This window comes from Haliotis rubra, unplaced genomic scaffold, assembly GCF_003918875.1.
Source record: "Haliotis rubra isolate DU_JTF1 unplaced genomic scaffold, ASM391887v1 Scf96, whole genome shotgun sequence".
Classification (NCBI taxonomy): domain Eukaryota; kingdom Metazoa; phylum Mollusca; class Gastropoda; order Lepetellida; family Haliotidae; genus Haliotis; species Haliotis rubra.
Genome location: NW_025767701.1, coordinates 1,960,969 through 1,975,181, shown reverse-complemented (window position 1 = coordinate 1,975,181; position 14,213 = coordinate 1,960,969). Strand labels below are relative to the sequence as shown.

The window sequence follows — 14,213 nt, the reverse complement described above, 5'->3', positions numbered from 1 at the left end:
CCAGTGTTGTTAGCTGCGTGAAGCAACTGCATACCAAGAAACGGGATGTAACGGAGTAGTTTACTGTAGGAGGCTGTACGAAGCGATGACAACTGACATGCATCGTGACGTCGCTTACATTGTGACGTAATGCAATATTGTTCGATTACGAGGGGGCAGACTAGATTGGCGCAGTGACGCCAATACATTGTGACGTAATCCAAAAAGTGCACATTATCGTCTGATAAAGTACTGTGGGCGCCTTTGATCTTTCACCGAAGCATCTTAGAATGTGTACTCCTTTGGGTGAGCGACGATAAGCAGTACCGTCCAGTAAAACCTTGTATTGTGTACTTCTTTGGGTGAGCTGGTTTCTGCTGGTTTGTTTCTTGTTCCTGGTATAACACAGAGGTGTGTGAATAATCGAGTCTGGGCCAGAAAATCCAGTTCTTGATGTAATCGAAATGCGCAATACGATGACATGCATCAAAAACGTTATAATCGATCTGAAAGTCTCCTCTTGGGTTGCCGAAGATCAATTCAACCCGCGTCTTAACGGCTGCTTTAGACATCTCAAAAAGCTCTCGTAAATAATCGGTAATTGACCTGAAATCCAGTGACGATCTTCATGAGTATCGATTATAACATTGTGTTATAATTAGTTGTGTAATAATTAGTTGTCAGGAATATATCACCATATAGGGAAAGCAGAAGAGCTGTAGACAAATGAATCATCTTATGGAACCTTCTAGAACGTATTTAGACTCAATGGGAATACTATCATCACGGGGTTGTCTTGAAGATTGTATTCAGCTGAAATGCCAAGTCTATCACGGACTGGACTGTTGCTGCTGTGTGAATACTATCATCACGGACTTGACTGCTATGTGAATACTATCATCACGGACTTGACTGTATGTGAATACTATCATCACGGACTTGACTGCTATGTGAATACTATCATCACGGACTTGACTGCTATGTGAATACTATCATCACGGACTTGACTGCTATGTGAATACTATCATCACGGACTTGACTGCTATGTGAATACTATCATCACGGACTTGACTACTATGTGAATACTATCATCACGGACTTGACTGCTATGTGAATACTATCATCACGGACTTGACTGCTATGAATACTATCATCACGGACTGTGAATACTATCATCACGGACTTGACTGCTATGTGAATACTATCATCACGGACTTGACTACATACGGACTTGACTGATGTGATACTATCATCACGGACTTGACTGCTATGTGAATACTATCATCACGGACTTGACTATCATCACGGACGCATTCTATGTGAATACTATCATCACGGACTTGACTACTATGTGAATACTATCATCACGGACTTGACTGCTATGTGAATACTATCATCACGGACTTGACTGCTATGTGAATACTATCATCACGGACTTGACTGCTATGTGAATACTATCATCACGGACTTGACTGCTATGTGAATACTATCATCACGGACTTGACTGCTATGTGAATACTATCATCACGGACTTGACTGCTATGTGAATACTATCATCACGGACTTGACTGCTATGTGAATACTATCATCACGGACTTGACTGCTTAATGAATACTATCATCACGGACTTGACTGCTATGTGAATACTATCATCACGGACTTGACTGCTATGTGAATACTATCATCACGGACTTGACTGCTATGTGAATACTATCATCACGGACTTGACTGCTATGTGAATACTATCATCACGGACTTGACTGCTATGTGAATACTATCATCATCGGACTTGACTGCTATGTGAATACTATCATCACGGACTTGACTGATACTATCATCACGGACTTGACTGCTATGTGAATACTATCATCACGGACTTGACTGCTATGTGAATACTATCATCACGGACTTGACTGCTATGTGAATACTATCATCACGGACTTGACTGCTATTGTCACTGTCATTATATCATACTGTCACGTTAATAGTAATGACAGTGTCACGTTTACTACCTATGTGATAACTCTGCCATAACGTGTATTGATTTGTAAACATAGTCAGTCTTATGATACAATTTTACATTCCCCGTATTATCATGGATTAACTTATTGCTTCAATTTGGAACTCGACAGGTTGCTTATATATTTGTACACATTTCAGGATCAACAATGATTTTTCCTTCGACGACGATACAGCCAAAAATTATGAATGCGATGTATTTTCATTCGACCCAAGGTGAGTCCCGTTATGTCTCGTGAATATATAGCTGGCTATGTTTAGTGCCATGTTTGTATTACGGATTGAGATTTATCTACAGCCATCTATGTTTGTTGAGAAAGCGACTTTATTGAGTGGGTGGTCTGACTCGTTATTATGTGTCTTCGTACCAATTTCGCAATATTTGTCATTGTTGTCTCCGGACTCGTTAACTAACAAGGCCTCGTGGTGTCCAACTCCATGACACACAAGTCAAGGTCATGTATTAAAATTGCACCACACCCGTGAAGACCCGGGTTAGAACTGGTCTTCAGCAACCCTCGCTGGTCCTAAGAGGCGACTAACGGGATTTGGTGGTCAGGCTCGCTGACTTGGTTGACACATATCATCACGTTTGCGTGGATCGATGCTCATGCTGTTGATCACTGGATTGACTGGTCATATAGCATGGATATTGCTGATTGTGGCTTTAAGCAATAACCAAACCATACAGTCGTGATAACTGCCGACGTATCAGATATTCGGTTATACTCAATCCATTCCTGCGAAGATCAGGAATCCAATAGGAATTCACGTCAAACGCTGGATTGTCTCGTCCAGACCACATTCATATAGCTGAACAATGCCATTCAACACAAACAAACAAATGTAAACTTCGCGTTGAAATATTTCAGCATGAGCCGGGCCAGTTACAAGAGGTCCCGCCATGTTCAGTTTCTAAAGATGGGAATAAAAGGGACTGACACACGTCATGGAGGATGGGAACTGCACACACTTAAGACTTTCAAGAAAATGCTAAACCACACAGGGGTATGTATATCCGATTACTCGTCGTAGATGAAAATTAGTGAAGGCCGAGTCACTGGGCTGAGTGACCTTGACACTTAACAGACTGACACTATTTACATGTGATTTTAGACCTGAAATACGATATATGAGAAATAAAGTCAAGTGTATACGGCTTCGAACACCGTAGGAGCGGCGAACTGCAGGAAATATTTCATAACAGGAAGTGAACGATTTATCACTCGAAAGTTTAATTTTTTAGGTGTAGGAACATTGTTAATATCTGTAGTTTTATAGGCCATATTGTTCCAAAATTCCATGCTTTAAAATAGAAGACGCATGCTTCGTTTCCGTAAAGATGAATAAACATATCAAAGTTTAAGGTATCATTGCTGCCTGTATAAACGAAAAACAAAATAAGCCAGCATTTAGAGTAATTATGGAACTATCTTTGTGACAAATTAGAATGCTTAGTGTTGTGCCGTTTTGGAGCTTTCATCCTCGAAAGACCGACACCATCAAACTAATTGTGAACGCTTTAAGAACCCAGACAATTATTCAAGGTGAAGGATTTCATTTTCTGTTGTTGATCGATTTCTGTCAGCCTAAACTCGTCATCCAATTTGCTATCCAGCAGTACCACTAACTACCAAGTATTCTATTCTTGGGCGAGATGGCTAAGGTGCCAGGCTAGTGATCCAGCGAGGTTGAGGTGTTGGGATCGAGCCCACCTGTGACCGGGTGTAAAAACCTTGGAGTCAACTTTGTGTGCAGACTCTTTCAGCGGTGTCACAACCCCTAGTGTACAGTACACAACCCTGTGCACTTAAAAGAACTCACGAATCCGTTGGTATATGACCAGATGGTGGCCACATCAATATGGGCAAACACCTAGTTGCCTGTACAGCAACGTGCAGTGAACATGGACAAAGTACTGTGACTATGTGTCCCAGTCCACCCAACTGTGAATGGGTACCTCGTTAAGATGAGAAAGCCTAGTGGCTGCAAGAGTTGTATACTCCTCAGGGAGTTGAGATTGATAATACGATGTGACGTTGAAATTGACATCCAGTGATCGAGGGATCAAATACCAGCGCCTTGAGCATGCAGTAGTTGTCTGGATATGTGCGCTATATAAATAAATATCCTATAATAATAATATTCTTCAGATGTGATGTTTAAACGACGGACGTTTTATCATATCAGTGCTGTTACTTTTCTGAACATTGGGGTGATATAACACTGTACTGACATTGACAGAGACAATTATCTTAAAAATATGTTTATGTGACATAACAGGTAAACTCAAATACGTACAAAAAGATTTCAAATATGTGCCAAATGAAACTGATAAAGAAAAGCTCAGCCTAGTATCAAAGGATGACGAATCACCATGTCCACATAAGAATGAAAAGATACACTCTTCAAAAACATATTTGTGTTAGTTTAAGAGGAATTATTTCATGTAATTTCAATGGTAAAAAGGTGAAAATTCTATAGACAAAGAGTTCGAAAACACAACAGCAGCCTATATTGTGTAAAGTCCGCAAAATATCGTCAAAGTCAGTAGTTTGTATGGCCACCATTGGCAGCAATTACTGCTTGGCACAGACTGCATGAAGTCACTCTTGCGGAATTCTTCCCCACTCTTCCTGCAATGTGATGGCCAGTTGTGGAAATGTCTTAGGCGTGTTTTGATGTTGACGTACACGTCGATCGAGTTCATCCCATAGGTGTTCTATCGGGTTTAGATCTGGTGATCATAGCAAGACATTGACTTTAGAATTGGCAAGGTAGCGGAATGTGACGAATGCTGTATGTAAAGTAGCGTTGTCATGCTGGAACAACTCCCTCTGTCGGTCCACAATCGGAAGCATGTGACGTGCAAGGACTTAGCTGATGTACCGATTTGCTATCAGATTCCCCCTGAACCACCACTAAATCAGAACTTTATGTGCTGGATATCTCACCCCACACTATGAATCTGTCGACCTGTCGAATGCAATTTGGGGCAAAACGTTAATTTCTCCGACGATAAACACTCTGTCTTCCATCTCGCGGGTGAAGAAGAAATCACGATTAAAATCACTGAACCAGAGTTGCCTCCAGTTTCTAAGGTTCCAGTTCAGGAATCTACGACACCACTGCAAGCGATTGCGCCGTAAAGCGTTCATTGTGTAAATTAGAGTTCGACATGAAATCGTTCACCATGATGTTCTTAAACCGTTCACTAACAGCTTGATGGTGTTGGTCTTTCGAGGATGAAAGCTCCAAAACGTCACAACACTAAGAGTTCAAATTTGTCACAAAGATAGTTCCATAATTACTCTAAATGCAGGTGTATTTTGATTTTCGTTTGTACAGCAATGATGCCTTAAACTTCGATATGTTTATGCATCTTTACGGAAACGTAGCCGAAGCTAGACATTGTTTTACAGGCTCATCGGCTTGTATAATGACGGAATGGAAAGATATTTGGTGGAATTAAGTCATGTGACTATAACCTTCTAGCTCCTAACAGGCAGCTTGGGTGATCCGGGGTAATAATAATCAGATTTTGATGACAGCGTCCAGTGAGCAACTAGTCAGATAGATACTAGGTGCTATGTAACTGAATTATTATTATATGTTTTACAGATTAATGATTGTATGCAGCAGAGAGGGTTCGGGTGATCCTGGCACAATCAGGCTGGTAAGGCTCATCAGCAGCTCAGGGCCCTTGCCCCCTAAACACGCAGCCCAGACAGCGAATGGGACTTCTCCCAGGAAACGCTACCTAGTCGAACCCACAAAGAACTTTCCGTAGAATATGTAGACTCCCCAACACCGAAGCCTTCTGCATTACCCAGAGTGTCAGAAGGGCTGTGCTCCCGGTGGAGAACCCAGGCACTCTCCTGATCTGCGCCAAGAGATCAGGATGTACCAAACCAAGGGCACCGAGAACTTATTATTACATATGTCTTCTATTTTACAGCGTGAATATGGGGGACAATGTGGCCTATACAAATATAGATATTGACAATTTGCTTACTCCTAAATATAACGTGCTCACCTCTTGCGTGATAGATCGTTCACTTCCTGCTGTGAAATGTACTGTTCACTGCTCCTACGGTGTGATTTGGGGATTACACTTTCTTAGTAAGCGTTTTATAACTTAGTCAAAGCCAACTCACTAGGTTGAGCGTCCTTGGCATTTAATACACTGGCGATAATTAAATAAACGTCATTTTGGATCAGATATAGCATTAACATGCAATTTATTATGCTGAAACGATATCCATATTAGCTGTTAGTGTTGTAGTACTCACATGCTTTCTTTTTGCTTCATTCGCCTCTCGAAATCTTTGTGTAAAATGAAACATAGATTCACTGGAAGAGTCATTTGACCCCAACTGGTCTTGAAGGCAGATCCCCAAAATGGTGAAAATGTGGTGCAGTTCTGGCGACCGAATTGGATGTGATTTTTCACAGTCAGGAATGATTTAGCTTTGATTTAAAGCCGGTTGTCATCCTCTACCGTGCGTGACTCCCGTGCAGGGGCCCTTTCAAGGTACAACATGTCATTTCAGTTACGGTAATATTTTAACCGATAACTGGATGGGCCCATGCACGGTAGTCACACACAGTAGCTGATGGCAACCAGCTTTAAATTAAAGATAAATAATTCCTGACTGAAAAATCACATCCATCTCGGTCGCCAGAACTGCACCACATTTTCACCATTTTGGGGGTCTGCCTTCAAGACCAATTGGGGGCAAATGACTCTTCTAGTGAGTCTATATGATGTTTCTGGGTGTTTGTTTCATAGATACATTAGATTTACAAAAATCGGAATGCTTCTTAAGCGCTGTACACATTTTCATACATCTTTAGAAGGTGATAGATGTCCTCAAGGCCGACGTGGAACGCAGTGAGTGGACGTCACTGCCGGAAATGACGTCATCTGGGGAGCTCATGCACGTCAAGCAGCTGCTGATAGAATACCATGGGGATTGGCGTAATAGACATCAATGCATAAACAACTTAAAGATCTTGAAAGACGTCCATGACATTGGGTTCAGAAAGTTTTATGTCCACAAAAACCCTGCTTGTAACCATAGATCTCCTCTATTCCCTGTGAATAGGACACGTTGCTATGAAGTCCATTACGTCAACATCAACGCCATACGGCCCTAGAGCTGTTTCTCCATTGAATGACTGAGGTAATGCATCGGCAATATTTCAGCCATATGGTGACGAGAACAATTCATACAGTCAAAATTAATACAAGTAGAACAAAAACAACCTGTCGGCAATGGATAGTAAAATTGCTAGAATATAACTGAGTTTGTTGTGAAACTAGCATGTTATCATAACAGATAGCATGATATCATTACAGAGAACAATGCAATATAAATCGGGCTGAAGGTCACCAGCAACTAGAGGTAACCTTTGCTGCCTGGATGGAACGTAGCTGGATCATTTCTTCAGGTGTTGGCGATTTTTGGGAAAGTAAGGTACACATTACGAAAAGCATACATTCTACGATTAAAGTCCCGGAGAATGAAAATACTTTAAATGAAATGGGACTTACGTACCCTCTCAGGGGGACAACTATTTTGCGCTACTTCCAGCTTTATGGCGACGGTCTGAAAATAATCGAATCTGGACCAGACAGTCCAATGATCAAGACCACGAGCATCGATCTACGCATTGGGGATACGATGACATGAGTCAACCCAGTCAGCGAGCCTAACCACCTGATCTCGTTAGTCGCCTCTTATGAGTGAGGTTAGTTTTACGCCGCACTCAGCAATATTCCAGCTACATGGTGGCGGTCAACAGCATGAGCATCGATCTGCGCAATTCGGAACCGATGACATGTGTCAACCAAGCCAGCGAGCCTGACCCTCGATCCCGCCTCTTACGACAAGCATAGGTTACTGAAGGTCAATACTCTAACCCGGATCTTCACGGGGTTCCGCCTCTTATGACAAACATGGGTTGCTGAAGACCAATTCTAACCCGGATCTCCACCGGTCACTTCCAGTTGTCGCTTGGTATAATCAAATGAATAAACTACAGATATATGGAAACGGGTTCAGGGCTCCAGATAAGGGCCGTATCGGCGTATGTACGGATAAAAAGTATGCACGATACGGTAGGAAATATTTTGAAAAACGTAGCAGATACGCACCACAGCAATGATGTACGGTCTTAGAATCATTTACAGACGTATTTATCGGAAAAAGTATTGTTTTATTGTTTATTGACCTGTTTACACAAGAGCAGCAATGTTGTGGTGAAACGAAACACAAAATTACTGATACTCCATTTAATTCCATTCAGTACTCTAAATGTACTCTTAAGGTTTTCCAGTACTCTTATATTGAAAAAAATAAGGAGTACGTACTCCTGATGTTGAAAAATTATCTGGAGCCCTGCGGATTATATCACCCCAAACACGTCCACCCCAGCACAGTTTCACCCCAGGCTGTTTCACCCACGTTGTTTCACCCCATACAGTTTTACACCATTTAGAGGTTGTTTCATCCCAGCAAATAATAATAATTATCATTATCAACTATAAAATTGTTTCAATATTTTATTTATCTATGTATAGTGTCGAAACAGCATATTCAGATTGTTTAAATAATTGTATCATTTCATTTTGGCTGCGTTGGATCAGGTGAAGTTCTATGCAGACACTATAGACAGGTAAATAGCCAGTTTATTGAATAATAACACATTACAGATTAAATTTACTCATTGCATATTTAAAAGGTATCAAATAAACATCAATGAGTATTAAGTATATAATGGATGGGTCTATAAGTGAGTGAGTGAGTGAGTGAGTTAATATTTAACATCACATCGGCAATATTTCAGCCATATCATGACGAGAACATATTTCACATTGAAATAGGTGTATATTATAAAAACCTGTCGACGAAGGACAGTACAACAACTAGAATATCATAATTAGAATTAAAACTAGCGTGGAAAGTTAAAACTGATAGCACTATTAGGACAATACAAGATAAAACAGGCTATAGATCGCCAACAACTGAAAGTAGATCACCATACTTGGGACGGATGGTTCTATAAAAGCACTTTTTACTAACATGCAAACAGACAGACAGACAGAGGCAGCTGAGGCACATCTCCAAACATGCAGTCGCCATGGCAGAAATGCAAGTGTAATGTCTAACTCAATGTTGACTTATTTAAATGTTCATTTAAGTTTTAAGCGTGATGAGATTAGATGAGAATTAATCATTAATACTATTCTCAAGGTATACTCAATTAGGTTGGTGAAACAACTCTTGATCAGGAGTGAAGAGGCACAAAATGACACCATGGATTTTAGTAATACGTGTCATAATAAATTGTGTGTGTGTGCATGCGTGTATGTGTGTGTGCGCGTGTGTGCGTGCGTGCATGCATGCATGCATGCATGCGTGCGTGCATGTATGTATGTATGTATGTATGTATGTATGTATGTATGTATGTATGTATGTATGTATGTATGTATGTATGTATGTATGTATGTATGTATGTATGTATGTATGTATGTATGTATGTATGTATGTATGTATGTATGTATGTATGTATGTATGTATGTATGTATGTATGTATGTATGTATGTATGTATGTATGTATGTATGTATGTATGTATGTAGGGCGGTGGTGGTAGCCTAATGGTTAAAGCGTTTGCTCGTCACACCGAAGGCTCGGGTTCGGTACATGGGTACAATTTATGAAGTACAGTTCTGGTGTCCCTCGCTGTGATGTTGCTGGAATATTGCTATAAGTTGCGTAAGACATACTCACTCACTGATCCATGATACTGAAGTCGTTAAAGAAACGTAACTGTCTGAAATTTCAACAAAAATATTTCGAATATTTGTTCAGATGTATAGATATTTAGTTTCAATTCAGGCACTGCCGAGATGGGTTTGGGATTTCATGTTGGAGATTGCCCCCAAATACTAAATCTTGCATGCGTTTATTTATGAATTTTAATTTATAATGCTGTATGCAAGAACCATTGCTGATATCGATACATGCTACAGATCAATTGTTAGGGCGTTAGATGATACAATTACCACAAGGTTACAGGGAAATAATACCGTGCAAATAATGTGACAATTGTGTGTTGTTTATTGTCATATTGTTCATACAATTCAATTCCGTACAGTCACGTGGTGGTTGATATTGACACATATTAATGCAGAATGTAATACTGTTGTATGTTGCCCTCTTGCAAGGTTGTTAGTAGTGCGGCAGTACCCCCATCATATATACTACTAGTTGATTAGTATGAGATTGCAAATGTCTACTTGGGATAATTGCTATCATATTCTTCACATGTCGTCGGTCGGTTCCTACTTACAGGAGGGCGGTAGGGTTAAAGCGTTCGCTCGTCGCGCTGAAGACTTGGATCGAATCCCCACATGGATACAATGTGTGAAGCCCATTTCTGGAGTCCCCCGCCTTGATATTGCTAAAAACTCACTCACTCACTTGTGATCCAATGGCAGATGGTCCAGTGGGGTCCAATGCCAGATTTATCTGGAAGAGGCGATAGTTCCAATGACCAGAAGTGTTGTGCTACGAACTTATTACATTGTTATGGTGCGATCGATAGATGTAGGGAATAAACTCTGAAGACTCACCAACATTGGCGCGACTGTTTGAGTCCGAGGCCGTTTGGACGACGACCCCACTAGACGCGCGAATATTGGCGAGGCTGAGGAGTGTATTCTACTTTAACCCCAAATCATTCATATTGGCGCCCTAGTTTCTTAGCGCTTGCACCCAAACACAGCAAAATCAATATTGGCGCCCTCAATCTGGTATATATGCACGTTATGAATACGGTCTACTATGCACGAGACAGTGTATTGGAGAATTACAAACAAATAAAAATATCTGTGATACAATTATCAATAATGATCTGTTATACAATTATCAATAATGATCTCATACAATTATCAATAATGATCTTTTATACAATTATCAATAATGATCTGTTATACAAATACCAATGTGGCTTCCGGAGAGGCATTCCAACTGTACATCAACTTGTAGAAATTTATAATCTTTGTACATCACTTGATTACAAAGAATACTGTTGTATGGCCAATTGCGATGTATCAAAGGTCTTTGATACAGTTTGGCACAAAGTGTTTATGTTTAAATTAGAGATGTATGGGGTACGCGGAGAGCTCTTTGATTAATTACATAGTTATGTAAGTGATCGCAATGAATCAGTGTTTGTTAATGGGTCGTTATCCAAGCCTATGGTGTTGAAAGCAGGAGTTCCCAAGGGATCAGTTTTATGCCCATTTCTTTTTATTGAGTATATAAATGAGATAGCTGGTAAGCTATATTGTATAACTCGGCTTTTCGCTGACGATACTTCATTGGGAACTTTATCAACGAAAACACAATTGATGGAAAGAGTCATGAATGAAAATCTAGAATTTTATTATGCAATTGGGCAAAGCTATATTATTAAAAAAAAATTCAATTTAATTTTAGCAAAGCTATATTATTTACTTTGAAAGATGACCGAAAAGACATTCATTTGAATTTTGATTGCTGCAGTATATAAACAGTTGATTTTCAAAAAACATTTGGGTTTAACCTTTTCGTCTTACGGGAGTTGGTATCATCACATTGAAAACATTGTTAAAAAGACACCTAAAGTGAATGGAGTATTTCGGAAATGAAAGGTCCTACTAAATAGAACAACATTAGCAAAAATATCTACTGCATTTCTAAGGCCACATTTTGAATACGCATGTGTGGTATGGGACGGATGTTTGATAATAGATAATAGCCAATAGATTAGAAAAAAACTCCTACTTGAAGCAGCTCACTTAGTAACTGGTCTTTCAAGATATGCATCTTCCAGTTCGTTGTATCAAACGGGATGGGATTTACTTTCTGAGAGAAGGAGAATATGAAAATTAACATTATTTTATAAAATTCAAAAAGGTCTTGCACCAGTGTTTCTACAGGATTTACTACCACCTGAAGTAGGCAACCGGACAACTTATGAGTTAAGAAACTCCGATAATTTCAGCCAACTAAGTACAAGACTGATGTACTCTGCATCATCTTTTATTCTATCAGCAGTTAAAATGTGGAATAATATTTCCTTAGAAATTTCGACTCTGTTGCATCATTTAAATCTTATAGTCAGGTGAAAGCACCTTTTGTGAGAGAATAATGTGCCAAAAATTTGTAAGCATTGTTTCTTTTTTGTATTGCAACAATTTCAAGTACTGTTTGTATAGTATTATTAATGGTAACATATGTTATATTTGGGATTACACTGTCTTAGGAAAGTACACATTCTAGTACTTTGGCTGGGTTGAGTCCCATGCGGGATGTATAACATAGGTTACATTTTACCACTTTCTAAATGGCATTGTGTAATCATTAGTAATATTAATCTTAAGTTTTGTACTAAGTAGTAGTAGTAGTAGTAGTAGTAGTAGTAGTAGTAGTAGTAGTAGTAGTAGTAGTAGTAGTAGCAGTAGGATATTTATGTAGCGCTGATTCCACAACAGATGGCCATACTAAAGCGCTTCCTGAGCATTATAAATCTATATACAGGGATGGAGATGCTGGCAGAAATGTTACTGATATCTACGGAAAAGGTGGGTCTTGACACGTGCTTTGATAGACGTGAGTGTTGGTAATGACTTCAAGTCAATAGGAAGGGAATTCCATAGAGATGCAGCAGCAAACGGCAAAGATCGTGCACCAAATGATTTCAAATTGTAACTTGGAACGGTCAGCAGAAATTGTTGAGAAGAGCGTAGAGTTTGTCCTGGAGCATAATGAGATAAAAGATCCTGAAGATACGAAGGTCCTGTGTTCTACACTTCAACTTTACGAGCACGTGGTAATGTGTCATCTATTTTCGCGCCACGATAAAGTAATCGGTTTGTTTGTTGTTTTACGCGAAGCGTTCGGTAATATGTGGTAGTCTGTAATACGGTTTTTTTTATCTCAAGAGTTCAAGACTAAAAATCGCCCAGTTACACTCGCGTTAGCTTGATTCGTGGATATAAATGAAGTGCGGCGAAAATCATATTTTAAATGCACGATTTGATTTTGCATACTCACTGATTATTCTATTCATTGATTCAGCAAATTGAAAATGCTTAATATTCCAGTCATGAATGAAACGTTTGCTTACCGAAGCAATTTGCATTCATCACCCTTGTTTCGAGGAATACGTGACCCGTGAAGATCCGGGATAGAATAGGTCTTCAGCAACCCATGCTTGCCACAAAAGGCGACTATGCTTGTCGTCAGAGGCGACTTACGGGATGATCAGGCTCGCTGACTTGGTTCACACATGTTATCGATTCCCAATTGCGCAGATCGATGCTCATGCTGTTGATCACTGGATTGTCTGGTCCAGACTCGATTATTTACAAACCGCCGCCATATAGCTGGAATATTGCTGAGTGCGGCGTAAAACTAACCTCACTCACTCACTCTCTGATAACATAGTCGGTTTCTATATATTACTATGTACGACAGCCGATGGCAGTAAGTATTGACACCTAGGAAAGCTGACAGTAGGACGTGAGAAGGTTGGTGCTAACGGTGTCTTTTTTATTTGACATTTTGTAAAAATAAATATTGGTATTAGTGGCATTAGTGATCTTGGGCTATTTATCTCCGTGCTGGACATTTGGAGCAACCAGCAAGGAAGAACAGGTTCTGAACATGATTCATCTACCTAAAGCAGACTTGATGAAGTTTGACGTTGATCCACTCAAGTGTTGGATTTTCATCCGCTCCTTCGACAACAGCATCGGATCAACTAGCATAAGTGACACTGCCAAGCTTATAAAACTTCTGCAGTATTCCAGTGGCAAAGCACTTTCGGTCATAGAGTGTTGCGCCGTGATGAACCCAGACTATCATGTCCTATTGAATAAGACTTCAATAAGACATGGTGTACTTCTGAACAGCCTTTCCGAAGTTGGTATTGGTGGCAAGTTTCTCCAAATAGTTTTGTCAATGTATTCAAAACTTTGTGCATGTTAGAGAATGTCAGATGATATTTCCGAGTATTTCAGTTGTAATATCGGTACCCGTCAAGGCTGTATTCTGAGTCCACAGATCTTCATAATCTTTATAAACAAACTAGAACAAATAATGCAAGAATGGGGTGAGAGAGGTGTGTTTATTTCCCAAACATTTAATAATCTATGTCT

The 14,213-nt window shown here is 39.8% G+C and overlaps 1 protein-coding gene across 1 annotated transcript in view; it reads left to right on the top strand.

The window, feature by feature from the left end:
- The window catches only part of LOC124265065 (probable methyltransferase-like protein 24), a 29,993-nt gene extending 22,690 nt beyond the window's left edge, over positions 1-7,303 (top strand). Inside the window, exons 6-8 of the mRNA XM_046699855.1 lie at positions 2,140-2,214; positions 2,871-3,006; positions 6,856-7,303. Of these exons, the coding sequence (XP_046555811.1) occupies positions 2,140-2,214; positions 2,871-3,006; positions 6,856-7,158 (514 nt within the window). The 3' untranslated portion in view covers positions 7,159-7,303. The remainder of the gene's footprint in view (positions 1-2,139; positions 2,215-2,870; positions 3,007-6,855) is intronic.
- The last annotated feature ends 6,910 nt before the right edge of the window (positions 7,304-14,213 follow it).